The sequence below is a fragment of the Macrotis lagotis genome, chromosome 1 (genome assembly GCF_037893015.1).
Source record: "Macrotis lagotis isolate mMagLag1 chromosome 1, bilby.v1.9.chrom.fasta, whole genome shotgun sequence".
NCBI classification, from domain to species: Eukaryota; Metazoa; Chordata; class Mammalia; order Peramelemorphia; family Peramelidae; genus Macrotis; species Macrotis lagotis.
In genome coordinates this window covers 654,263,735-654,277,705 of record NC_133658.1, presented here as the reverse complement: position 1 = coordinate 654,277,705, position 13,971 = coordinate 654,263,735, and the positions used below count along the sequence as shown (strand labels likewise).

General features: G+C 36.3%; 1 protein-coding gene across 3 annotated transcripts in view; it reads right to left on the bottom strand.

The window, feature by feature from the left end:
- RFTN2 (raftlin family member 2) overlaps window positions 1–13,971 on the bottom strand; it is a 93,007-nt gene that overhangs the window by 61,277 nt on the left and 17,759 nt on the right. For all 3 annotated transcript variants that reach the window (XM_074215394.1, XM_074215395.1, XM_074215393.1), the window contains exon 4: window positions 4,090–4,390. In XM_074215394.1, coding sequence (XP_074071495.1) covers window positions 4,090–4,390 — 301 coding nt within the window. The remainder of the gene's footprint in view (window positions 1–4,089; window positions 4,391–13,971) is intronic.

The window sequence follows — 13,971 nt, the reverse complement described above, 5'->3', positions numbered from 1 at the left end:
TCAACTATCAGTACTAGCATTATAATAAAATTCCATGAGATCATCTGGAAACAATATCAGTTTACTTTAACCTTTGATTTTTTAAAAGGGTATTTTCTTTCATGCTAAAGGAGAAACTAGGTACCCCTAAACAATTGATAATATATGTATATTCAGTATTTTCCATTTCAGGGAAAGCTGGTCATTCTTGATCACTGGAAGCAAAGCCCAAAAATCAACCATAATTCAGGTATGGCACATCAACTTTTGAGTATCATGATGACATGGAAGGGAAGGAAGGGCTTTGGAAACAGAAGCATGGATCTGTAGTAACTGGTTCAGTTTGGTTAATCCACACAGTGAAGGGAAGGTTTTTGATTGGCTTTGGAGAACTAAACAAGGCTTTGCAGTTTCCACAACTTCCTCTTTGCCTCTCTTTTGGTGCCTTTCCACCTTCAGTCTTTTCTCTTATAGGTATAGGAAGTGAAATCTCAGATCTGAGCCAGGAGAGTGAATTACAGGAATATGGGATTAAATTCCAAGCTGGGTGTTGTAACCACTCAAGTATCAGAAAAGGGGAAGGTCTTTGGGAGTGAGAGGAACCCAGTGGAGGAAATGACCACAGCATCAGGGAGGTGATTGCCATGACAAGCAGGTGAATTGGATTTGAGTGAGGGGGTGCTGTGCTCAGTCACCAACCTCACTTTCTCCTCCAGAGTCATCTGGGTCCAGTGGTCAGATATGAATCAGGATGACTGGAGATGGCCCTGGATGTGAGGCAATCAGGGTTAAGTAACTTGCCAAGGTCACAGAGCAAGTGAGAGTCAAGTGTCTGAGGTCATATTCAAACTCCAGTCCCTCTGGGCTGATGGAACTTTTGTGTAAATTTGGTAGAATCAAGGGATTGAGTGAAATGTTTAGCTTAATTCTCCCCTGCCTCCACCCACTGAGATAGTGTGTGTGGGAGCTAGGGAGTGGGTGGGGGCTGTGTTGGGAGGGATTTTGACCTGAGGAGTTCAGGGAAAGGTTTGTTCTTGCTATATCTTTGAAACTCTAAATGTAAAAACCAATTGAGGTACTAGTCATTGGTCTAAAAAGGGAAGAACTCAGAAGGTGGAGGATTGAGTCTATAGCAACTGAAAGAAGATTGCCCCTCAACCCCTCAGGGTACACTTGAACCCTGAGGTAGCAACTTAGAAGAGGAGTCCAGAGCTCATGTTACATATTTAAATCCTTTTAGATGGATCTGAAATCCAGACTAGATATTTCTTCAAATAGTTTTTAGTGTTTTTATGTTTTGCTTAATATTCACAGAATGCCAATAAATCTAGGGAAGGGTATGAAAATTATTTATCAAGTGGGAGACCTTATGAATAATAAATGCAGTCCTAAAAGTTGCATTTCAGAATTATGGAACCATGAATTTAGAGTGGGAAGAGATTTTATAAATCATCTAGTCTAGACCTCCTCATTTTAAAGATGAAGAAACTGAGGCCCAGAGAGGTAAAGAAACTGATCTCAGACCCAGAGTAGCAGCAAAGTTAGGATTTGATCTCTAACCTGACTTCACAAATCCTGGGCCTCGAGATAAAGAAGAAACTCTGGCAATTGGACAATATCAGTGGAATTGGAGGAAAAAAAGGCTTCCAGCAAGAAAAAGGTAGGGAGTGGGGTTATGTATTTGCCCTTTTGACTTTTATAAGTGTGAAAAAGAACTTCAAAGAAAAGGGAACACTAATAGTGGTCCAGGCAGGAGTTGGCAAATCATTGTCCTCCTGCAACTTCTGCTTAAGATTTGGCTACTTATGGACCAGCTCTATCAGCTGTCCATCCAAAATTAAATACATGTTGAAAAAGTTCTCCCTGCCAGTGCACATAGGAAAAATCAAATGAATGAGTAAAAAATGCCTATAACATGCAATTGGATAGACAACTGATAGAGCTAATCCATGAGTAACCCAATCTTGGCAGAAGCTGAAAATTATTTGTACCCAGACCTGAAAAAGACAATAGTCTTGATTATTATGGGAAAGCATGCAATGTTTTTCATAACCCTAAGTTTCTCTTTGTAATCAAATCCCAAATTTTAAACATGAGCATTCTTCTAGAATGGCATTGAGTTTCAGAATATCTTAGTCTTTTTGATTCACTTCTTCCTTTTCTCCATTTCTCTAATACAGTTTCCTTTGGCACATATGCACAAGACAAATGCATATAGGAGGCAAATCTTTCCTGGAAAGAGACTAAAATTCCTTCCTGCTTTGCAGCTATTCTCCATCTTGATAAAGGTATAGTTAAAAAATCCTAAGTGTTGCAACAATTGTGTTAATTGATGCATAAATTTTAAAAACAATTATTTCTTAATTTTTACTATAAATTCTACTATTTATGCAAATTTATTTAAATGCAAATAATTATAAGCAGATGTTATAATTTTACTTTAAAATAACAATTTTCATTCCATTATTTCTATTTTCTTTGCCTTATGGTTATTAAAAAAACCCCCAATGAACTGCCCCAAATGATATAGTTCAATGCTTTGAAGCATTTTTTTAATAAGGCAATGGGGTTAAGTGACTTGCCCAAAATCACACAGCTAAGTAAGTATTAAGTGTGTGTCTGAAGCCAAATTGGAACTCAGGTCCTCCTGACCCCAGGGCCAGTGCTCTACTCACTGTGCTTCCTAGCTGCCCCTTGAAGTATTCTTAAATTAAATTAGTGTTAAAAAGATCTTTGTGAAGTCATACCAGTTTTTTAAAAAATTGACTTTACAAGATTGAACATTAGTGACAAACCTAAATTTTCTTCAGAATAGTGTAATTTCTTTTTTTTTTTGTATATGATATACAAGTTACACAGGTCAGTTAGTGAAATTTTGAAGAACAATTATTTTACATGGGCCACAGCTGCCTATTATGTATATTTATAAATGGAGCTAACTTGAAAAAAAAGCATGATAAAGAGATCTACTTTTTGATTATAATGACTTTTTTGTTGTTTTTTTTAAATTAGGCAATGGGGTTAAGTGATTTGCCCAAGGTCATATAGCTAAATAATTATTAAGTGTCTGAGATCAAATTTGAACTCAGATCCTCCTGACTCTAGAGCCAGTGTTCTCTTCACTTAACTGCCCCTGTAATAGCTTTTTTAAAAAGCCCAGAGGTTTACATTGAGACCTGGCGGAAATCAGGAGGCCCCCTTCCCTAGGATCTCTAGCAAAACACTCCTGAAGGCGGTTAGGTGGCACAGTGAATAGAGTGCCAGCCTAGGAGTCAGGAGTTCAAAAATAGACTTGACACCTACTAGATGTGTGACCTTGGATAAAACATTATTCCTCTGACTGCCCCACATCCAGGGCCATATGAAGTCATTCTGATTCATATCTGGACATGGGACCCATATGATTCTGGAGGAAAAAGTGAGGTTGATGACTTAGCACAGCACCACCTCACTCAAATCTAATTAATTTGCTTGTCATGGCATCACCTCCCTGATTTCATGTCTTCTTTGAGAATGAAGAACAAACATTGTATTGTCTATAAAATGAAGAGGTTGTATATGAGATTTTTTAAGGTTCCTTTCAGTTCTGAGTATTTTAAAACTGTTTAGAAGGGGCGGCTAGGTGGCGCAGTGGATAAAGCACTGGCCCTGGAGTCAGGAGTACCTGGGTTCAAATCCGGTCTCAGACACTTAATCATTACCTAGCTGTGTGGCCTTGGGCAAGCCACTTAACCCCATTTGCCTTGCAAAAGCCTAAAAAACCCCCAAACTGCTTAGAACTTGTGAAAGGACAATACTGGAGTCTGTAGAGACCAGTAGTTGGGTCTTGTCTCTTAGTTTACTAGCTGGGTCATCATAGATGAGTTATTTAATCACTCAGCCTTATTTTTTTCATCTGTAAATTGGGGATTATCATAGTAGTACTTTTCTGTGTCAGGAGTAGGGTGAGCACTAAATGAAATTATGTACATGAAGGATTAATACATAAATATCAATTTAAAAAAATCTTTCAAACTTCATTCTCTTACCCATTTGCCTCCTCCCCCTTTTAAAAAAATTACATTTTTCTAAATTTAACTTAGGAAAGTATCCTATTCCCTTTCTCCTCACCTTCTCCTTTTCTTGATTTAGAGGGAATAGGACTTTCTTCTCTTCCCATTTGCCATGGTCCACTTTCATGATGAATTTCTTCTTCAATTCCACTTTCAGAAGACTGCCCACTCAAAGTTCCTTCATTCCAAATTTTACAGTTTTCGTCTGAATTGTGTCTCTGGTGCCCTTGAATTCTGCATAGAGTTTGCTCTGATTCTACATCTCCATCAGGGCTGGTACCATTGCAAACTTTAGACTGAGTACAATGTTGTGTTACAAATCCAACAAATTTCATTCCTCTTTTAGCAGCTTCATTTATCTGTATTTTTAAATAAGATGAATAATGAAAATGAATAACACTTATATACCTGTTTTCATTTTGCTAATAAACACTTTATTAATAAAATTAGAACTTGTCATGGAATAGATCAGAGTCTACCGATCTTTGTTAGCTATTGAGTATCTTTACCAAGTAGATTTCTCTATTAAGTCTCTTTACTTTATAATTCCTTTACAGGGGTGGGGTATCTCTTATTATATATCCCAATTAATATAACTCATGAGATTTGCTATGCCCTGACATATTCATCTAGTGAAATTTCCCCTTTGATTGAGAAATAAAATCAAAAGCATAAACTAGATGAGGGGAAAAATGTAGTTAACATGTGAAGGAGTAAAAAAATTTAACCACTGGGTGAAACCAGACTTTTAAAAAAGCTATATTGGGATTGGTTGAAAGAGTTAGATACAGGAGCAGCTAGGTGGCGCAGTGGATAAAGCACTGGCCCTGGAGTCAGGAGTACCTGGGTTCAAATCTGGTCTCAGACACTTAATAATTACCTAGCTGTGTGGCCTTGGGCAAGCCACTTAACCCCTTTTGCCTTGCAAAAACCTAAAAAAAAAAAAAAAAGAATACATGAAAGAAAGAGTTAGATACAGCTGTGGATCTATGTATATAAGAGAGGATATGATTCCAACAATTGCTTCAAGAGCAAGCTTTGGGAATGCATTTTGAGCAGGCAGATTCTTGTTTTTATAACCAGAGGTAAGTAAAAGGAGGTGGGGAGAGAGTTCTGAGGGAAAGTAGCATTCTCCTCTCTCTCCCCCCCTCTTATCTTTCTAATTATCTATGTCATCTAAAAAAACAAACCAATAACAACCAATGCTTTCAGTTGGGTAGTGAGAGAGGACAAACTGAGGAAAGGCAGCTTTAGGGAGCATTGTATTGGAGAGGTTTACGCCCCAGGATGCCAAATTCTCTTGAACTTAGCAAAACACACACACACACACACACACACACACACACACACACACACACACAATGGGTTTTTGACTAAGCCAATGGAGTCTAAGTTTCAAAAGATCTTATATAAAAAGTTGGGAAGGTTTCAAGTATATTCTTGATAATGGCCTAAGAAACAGTCTAGCTAAATCCTTAAAATGTTCTTCATTCCCAGAAAATTGGCTGCCAGATGATAAACTTTGGTTTTGGTCAGAACAACTTATGATAACTGTCTTTTAGGGTGTATAGATCTTGTTATTTGCTTCAATGAAATCAAAGTAATGAAATCAGTCATTCTTGAAACCAAAAGAATTAAGCATTTAATAATGAATAATCCCATTTTTTTCCTGTTCTTGCTTCCCTATCCAAGTCTTAACTCAGTGATTAGCTATTTTAGTTCTGTTCCTTCCTCCACACTAAAAGCTCTTGACCTTCCTTCTTCCCATCTTTCCTTATCTTGCTAATCCCCAGCTCTGTAACCTTGGAGTTATTAATTAATTCTTTAATATCCTTCATCACACATATGCAATTAAAAAAATTAAAGTGTTTTATTTTCCCCACTTAGTAGTAAAACAATTTTCAATATTGATTTGTAAAATTTTTGAGTACCAAATTCCTTCCTCACTCCCCGTATTGAGAAGGCAAGTAAGTTGATATAGGTTATATAACACACATATGTATATATATATATATATATATATATATATATATATATATACATATATGTAGTCTTGCCAATTCTAGCTCTACTTTCCTCTGTTAACATAGACACCATCTACCTCATTAACTTTTCCACTTGCATTATTGCAATAGCCTCTTAATTGGTCTCCCTGATCCCAAATTCTAATTTCTTCAATCTTTCTTCCACATAAGTGTTAAAAATAATTATCCTAAAGCATGGGTCTGACAATATCACTCAAGAATTTTTAATGGCTCCTTATTACCTCTAGGGTAAAGTATGAAAATTCTTAATTTAGTATTTAAAGTCTTCACTGCCTAGTTCCAGACTGATTTCACTTTATTCTCCTTTTTACACTTTATGTTTCAGCCAAACTAGCCAACTTGATGCTTTTCATTCAGTTTAGGTATTGTATTGTGTACCTAGATTCCTTTTTTTAAATTATTTTTAGGTTTTTTTTGCAACACAAATGGGGTTAAGTGGCTTGCCCAAGGCCACACAGCTAGGTAATTATTAAGTGTCTGACACTGGATTTGAACCCAGGTACTTCTGACTCCAAGGCAGGTGCTTTAGCCACTATGCCACTACGCCACTACGCCACCCCACCTACATTCCTTTTTACAAGTTATCTTCCCTCTCTCTTACCTGGAATTTACTTCCTCCTCACCTATTTCTTAGAATCATTAGTTTGGTCCAGACCAGGACCACTTCCCTTCCATGATTTTCATGAAACTTTCCATGATAAATGTTATTGTTCTTTCCTTTTCCAAATTATTTATTATTCATTTGTTTGTACATGTGTTGTCTTCTCATTAGAATGTAAAGTCCTTGGGGACAGGTTATTTTTTTCTTTGTATCCATAGTGTTTGGTATAGGTAGGTTCTTAATAGATGTTTATTTAATTTCAATTTACTTCTATTCTCAAGTAGCAAAAATGTTGCTGGAGAAAAAAAACACAAGACCACTGTCCACTACAAAGCTGTTCTCTCTAATCTCAAGTAGGCCTTCATGGCTAACATAGCAATCTTTGTATTCACTCCTTATACATTCTCCACAACAGGTGCCTTCACTTCTTTCCTCATGACTTCAACTTGATTCACCCACTCCATTTTCATTTTCGGGAGATGATCTCAATTCCTATTTTAATGAAGAGATTAAAATCATCTGATTTTAATTTCCTCAACTCTCTTCCAAACTTCTAAAAATAATTACCCAGATCCATCAATCATTCTCCTTTTCTCCCATTTAGTTTCAATATCTCCCATTTTACTGGTTCTTGTCTGTATGTTAAAAATATGTTTAGGACTTCTCTAACCTAAAAAACAAATAAAAAAATGAAACAGATCATTCCTTACTTGATTCTACTATTCACATAAACAATTAGATTCTATTTTCTTAATATCAGCTTACTCTTTAACACCTTATCATTTATCTTCCCATTTCACTGAAGCTGCTCTCTCTAAGGCCATTAATAACCTTCTTTATCACCAAGTTTCACTTTTTTCCCCCCTTTTTGGCTCTCATGATATTGTAGTGTTACTATATTTGTAAGTTTCTGAGTGACATACTCTGTCTCTTATGATGGCACTTAATTCTGGATGTGTAGTGTAGGTTCTGTCCTTCCCTGCTTCTTTTCACCTTCAATACTATGTATTTTGCTACTTTCATCTATTTCCATGGCTTCAATGATCACTTGCTCATAGATTCTTCACTAATCTTAATCTTTTCTAGCTTCCCCTTGTAAGGCAGTTAAGTGCTCAGTGGATAGGGTGCCAGGCCTGAAGTCAGGTAGACTCATCTTCCTGAATTTAAATCTGGTCTCAGACACTTAAGAGCTGTGTGACCTTGAGCAAATCACTTAACCCTATTTGCCTCAGTTTCCTCACCTGAAAAATGAACTGGAGAAAGAAATGGCAAACCACTCCAATATCTTTGCCAAGAAAACCCCAGAAGAATTGGACACAACTGAAATGAATGAGCAAAAAGCTTCCTCAGAGATCTAATCATATATATCAAACTACCTACTAGATAGCACCATCTGGAAATTCGATTGGCATCTCAAACTCAACAAAATTCTTGCTCCTTCTTCCTTTTCTGTTGATAATACTAACACCCTGCCAGTCATTCAAGCTTAAAACCTTTTTATTTTGGTTTGTTTGTTTTTTTGCTTTTTGCAAGGCAATGGTGTTAAGTGACTTGCCCAAGGTCATACAGCTAGGTAATCATTAAGTGTCTGAATCTGAATTTGAACTCAGGTCCTACTGACTTCAGGGCCAGTGCTCTATCTACTGTGCCACCTAGCTGCCCCAAAACCTTTTGTTACCTGTGACTTTTTCTTTTCTCAAATACCAAATTTCAGTCAATTGCATATATTAGTAAGTCTACCTCTGAAATAACTCTCCAATGATTTCCATTGCAACATCCCTTGTTCAGGTCTTCATTTCTTCTTACTTAGACTATTGTTTTTTTTTTTTCAGGGCAAACGGGGTTAAGTGGCTTGCCCAAGGCCACACAGCTAGGCAATTATTAAGTGTCTGAGACCAGATTTGAACCCAGGTACTCCTGACTCCAAGGCCAGTGCTTTATCCACTACGCCACCTAGCCGCCCCTTTACGTAGACTATTGTAATAGCACTATAACCATTCTTCCTACTAGCAATCTTTTCTCTCTTCAAGCTTTCTTATTGCTGTCTGAATAATCATTCTAATGCATAGTCCTTATCTTCAGTCAATAAATCAACAATCATTTATTAAGCACTTACAAAGACAAAAATTGAACAGTCTCTATCCCCCAAATTACATTGTAACATATACACAAAAAGCATAGATAATGATAACAGTAGTAATGGTAATAATGATTTTGAAGAGGATGATGATGAAGAAGATAATGATGATAATAGCACATCTACAATGTGCTAGGCACTGTGCTAAGTACTTTACAAATACACCATTTGATTCTCATAATCACCTTGGGAGGAAGGTAATATTATCATCCTCATTTTACAGTTGATGAAATGGAGTCAGACAATAAATAAAAAAAAATACAAGGTAGAATTTGGAAGGAAGGCTATAGCATTTTCAGGGAGGGACTTGGGAATCAGGAAATTGAAATGATTTATCTGAGGTCACACAGGTAGCAAGTGGCATATCTTGTCATAACTTTACTTAAAATCCTTCAATGGTTCTCCAATAGCTATTGAATCAAGTATAAATTTCTTACCCTGGCAATAAAGGGTTGCCAGAGTCAGGTTCCAACCTACCTTTCCAGTCTTATTTCATGCTATTCCTTTTCATATACTTTATGTTCCAGGAACATGAGACTACTGGTCATGGGACAACTTTTGGTCTTTCTTCTTGTGTTGTCTAACCCTTGTCTCCATGTTTTTTCTTCATATTGATTCCCCAACCTTAAGATGAACTTCCCTCCCACTGCCATCAATATTCGTTTAAGTCTTTCTCTTCCTTGAAACCTTCCCTAGAATGAAAAAATTTTAACTTTTCATTACCCACTTTTTACTAGCTTAAAAGATTTCTCTCTATATTTATGTCTTCTTGACTCCAAGTCCTATGCCCTATTATCCCAAACTGTCTTCTAAATGGGAGTTTCTCTTCTCTAGGCTAAATACCTCTAGTTCCTTTAACTGAATCTCATGTTATATAATCTCAAGGTCCTTCACCATCCTAGTTGCCCTGTTCAATTTCCAGATTATCAATGTTTTTCACTAAATGTGGTATCCAGATCTGAACATAATACTCCAGATATGGTCCATATAGGGCAGAGTACAGTGGGTCTATCACACTTTTAGAAATGAAGGGGTAAGGGCGGCTAGGTGGCGTAGTAGATAAAGCACCGGCCCTGGAGTCAGGAGTACCTGGGTTCAAATCCGGTCTCAGACACTTAATAATTACCTAGCTGTGTGGCCTTGGGCAAGCCACTTAACCCCATTTGCCTTGCAAAAACCTAAAAAAAAAAAAGAAGTGAAGGGGAAAGGAAAAAGGAGAATGGGATGAAATTGGGTAGGGGTGAAAAAAGAAGGTAAAGTTGGAGAGAACTCAGGAAGAAAGGAGGAATTGCAGAAAATAAAAGGGGATAGAATAAATGGAGTAGACAAAGAATTATAGTAGGTTATCATCATTTTCTTATAGCAAATGGAAAAATTGAAAATAGAACAATTCATGAAGACTTTTCTCTCCTAATGATAGAAATGTACCTAAAATGGGAAAGGGGAGGAATCAGAAAATAAAGGGGAAGGTAGAGAAATGCTGTAAGTAGAGATATTTCATTTTATGTTTATTTTCTACAATGTTAAGTTCATAACTTTGAGTGACAAAATACTCTAAGGGTAGCCTGTTTTACTTTGGGTATTGATAAAGAAACAATGCTAATTCCTTTTCATTTTTAACCATAGAACATTAATATTATTCAATAATTTTATTTTCTTTTAAGAATATTGTATAATTACCTTATTCTGACTTTTCAAAATTAAGTGGTATAAATATGAGGTTAAATCCTATCTTAGAATTTAATTGCCTTATACAATATTGTTTTCCTAAGATGTTAAATGGCTGAAATCCATTACTATTAGTCATATACTTAGAGATGTTCAAATGTTTTATGTACTTCATTTCCTGAAATGTCTTTCTTTCTGGGATAATTACATTATTATAAATGCTGAAATAACAATAATTTCCTGTTTAAATATGTCTTCAACTATGTTCAGGAAGTTAGAGATAAAATAAGGTCTCTGAGTTTGTTCCACTAGGAATATTTTAGGAGTTCAGTTTTCAAAATTCAAATAAATTTTTGTTCAAATGGACATTTTCTTCCAAGAGATAAACATTTTCAGACATGATGAGTTTATCTTCATGAGCATCTTATTTATAGTGATTAATCTCATGTTTCATGTATTACTCTAATGTGTTTCCCAAATATTTGTAAATATAATTTTCATTTCCACAGTAGAAGCATATACATATGTACTGATAGCCATCACATTTTAGCTACCACCAGTTACGACTATATGTTCATATGTATATATCTTTCTATTGATACCTTTTACTTATCTTCATCTAAGTCAAAGGAACAACAGAAACACAAAATTATAGGAAAATGTCACACTTCTTTCTCACCTAGAAAACAAAAACCTCAGGAGTTTTTGCCATCCACCAAAATATGAATTAAATCACATTTTAAAATCACAATCAAAAGCATTTATTAAACACATGGTGCAATAATATTAAAATATTAAACACTGCCCATGAAATCTAGCAGCTTATGACATAAAAAAACACAGGGAGAGTGAACAAAAGTACTTTGATGGACTTGGGATTTCATCAAGGTAAGTACTCTTTTCAGTGGAACAGATTGCAACCCTTTCATTCCGTCTCATCCTGTGTGATTCTTGTTCATATTCTCCTATAAATCCTCTACTCAATGTCATGGGTACATTCCTCTAGATCTCTTGGGATGAGATTGATTGGCTCTTGTCCCTTGTTTTCGAAGAACACCAAAATGATATCACTATGTTTGAGACAAATTACAATGTGTCTGACTGAGGCTGATCAGATCAACATGAACTCAGAATGTTCTATCAAAGGTCAGGCATAAATAGTCCATATGAACACTTGGAGTATTTATTCTAAACTTGCATATCATGTTTCCTTTGAGCTGCTTCAATTCTGATTTCCTCATAGAGGATTACTATTAGTAATGCCCTCTGATGAGGGTGCGCCATGCTGGGCAGTCCTGTGCTAGTTCCCCCTTGGATAATCAATTCTAAACTTCTTAAGAGAGAACTTGGAGGGTATCCTGGTATCTATTCTCCCTCCTCCTCCTCCTTCTTTTGCAAGGCAATGGGGTTAAGTGACTTGCTCAAGGTCACCTAGCTAGGTAATTATTAAGTGTCTGAGTTCAGATTTGAACTCAGGTCCTCCTGATTCCAGGGTCCATTCTCTATTCACTGTGCCACCTAGCTGCCCCCTGGTATTGCTTCTTCTAATCCTGCTGTGAGCACTTTCCCTGTGTGAGTTCTACATAAAATAGTCTTTTTGGTAAGCATTCTAACAACATGGCCAGCCCATAGTAGTTGCACTCTCTGTAGTAACATTTAAATGCTTGGAAGTTTAGTTGGAAAGGGATACCAGTGGAGCACAAAGTCTATTCATCAGTTATTCTCTGCTCCAACTACATGATTGACCCCTCTTTTTTTCCAAGTATAAAAACTTCCTCATGACACTCTTTATGCTGCCACTCCTATGTTTTCTTCACTGATAATATGTGGCGTCCTATTCACACTCACCATGTCCCTTTAGAATTCCTTTTGAATAAGATAAAACTAATTTTTGGACTTTGTGATATCCCACATAAAGCATCATCAGAAGAATATTGTTAAAAAGATGGAGGCTTTGTTTTGGGGAGAAACCTTAGTAGTAATGGGGGTGGTAGTAGGAGATTGTCATGAAAAGAACTGCACAACACACACTGTCCACACACACATTTGTGAATTTATATCTATATTTATGTCTTTCTATAACATATAGAAATAGATAAAGACATAGACACATATATTACAGAGCCTAATACACATACGTATATAGACAGATACATGTGCACATGTATACAAATATAGCACTACAATGATTTGTAGCTCGCTACAACAACACCTGGAGGATGCTGTCATCTGCAGAGAATCTTTCATGTAAGATCTGCCCTGGACATAATCTATGACAGTGGCAAATACCTTTGGCAAGCACACACATTTCTGATTTTTATCTTGATTGATGTTAATAATCATAGAGTTGTTGAACAGAGTTCTAAATATTGCTATGTCATGCAAGAAACATTGTATGATTTCGACATATCCATGGGACATTTGCTGTGTAGGATGACATTTTGCTCCATCAAATCAACTATTTTTAAAAATCAACAATAAATGCAGTAGGTTCTTATATTCTTTATACCTTTCAGCCAATTAGGGATTGCAAAGTTGTAGACTGCTATAGAATATTGCTTGCAAAAGTGATTGTTCATTTCTTGAATTTTATCAAGAATGCTCCTGGCAAGTATGCAGGTATATCTCATAAATATTTTGAAGAAATGGTGAAGAGGTCAGGAATTTTTAGTTTTTTGATTATCCTTTTGGGGACAATAATAAAGTCTATGAGTCCTTCCCACACCCAAATCGTCTGGCACTTTACTCTCTTTTCAATGTCATGAGGATTCATTCCTCAGAATCTTCCAGATTGTTTTTATCTTTAGCAAAATGTACTTTATGTATAGCTTTAGTCTCTCTTTCCATCATTGTTCTCTTGACTGCTTTTTCTACTTCTTGATTCAGCATATTTGGGATTGTGATGCTAGAATCTAAATGGGGTAGCTCCACTGTCACTGATGGGAAGTTTGTCATAGAAATCTCTCTCTCTCTCTCTCTCTCTTCTTTTTTTTGGCAAGGCAATGGGGTTAAGTGACTTGCCCAAGGCCACACAGCTAGGTAATTATTAAGTGTCTGAGGCCAGATTTGAACTTAGGTACTCCTGACTCCAGGGCTGGTACTCTATCCACTGTGCCACCTAACTGCCCCTGTCACAGAAATCTCTACAACTCCCCAGTATCTTTTTTTCCCTGAAAATTATGTGATTCTTAGTATCCTCTGTTCCTTTTCAATTGTTTCAATTACTTCAATTGCTGTTCAGTGAACAAATTGACCAATCTTAGAGACTTGATGTGTTTATTTTGATCATGAATGTTAGAGTATCTAGTATTATTGTAATTAAACATCTCCTAATTGCCTAAGGGTGCATACAAAAAGTTTAAGGAGATGACCTTTCAGGGTTTTTGCATATGAGCCCCATTCCTCCCTCCCCCCACCCCATAATACACCCATATTTCTTCTGTCTCTTTTGTGTTTATCCTTTCTTAATCACAAGTGAATGAATATCTG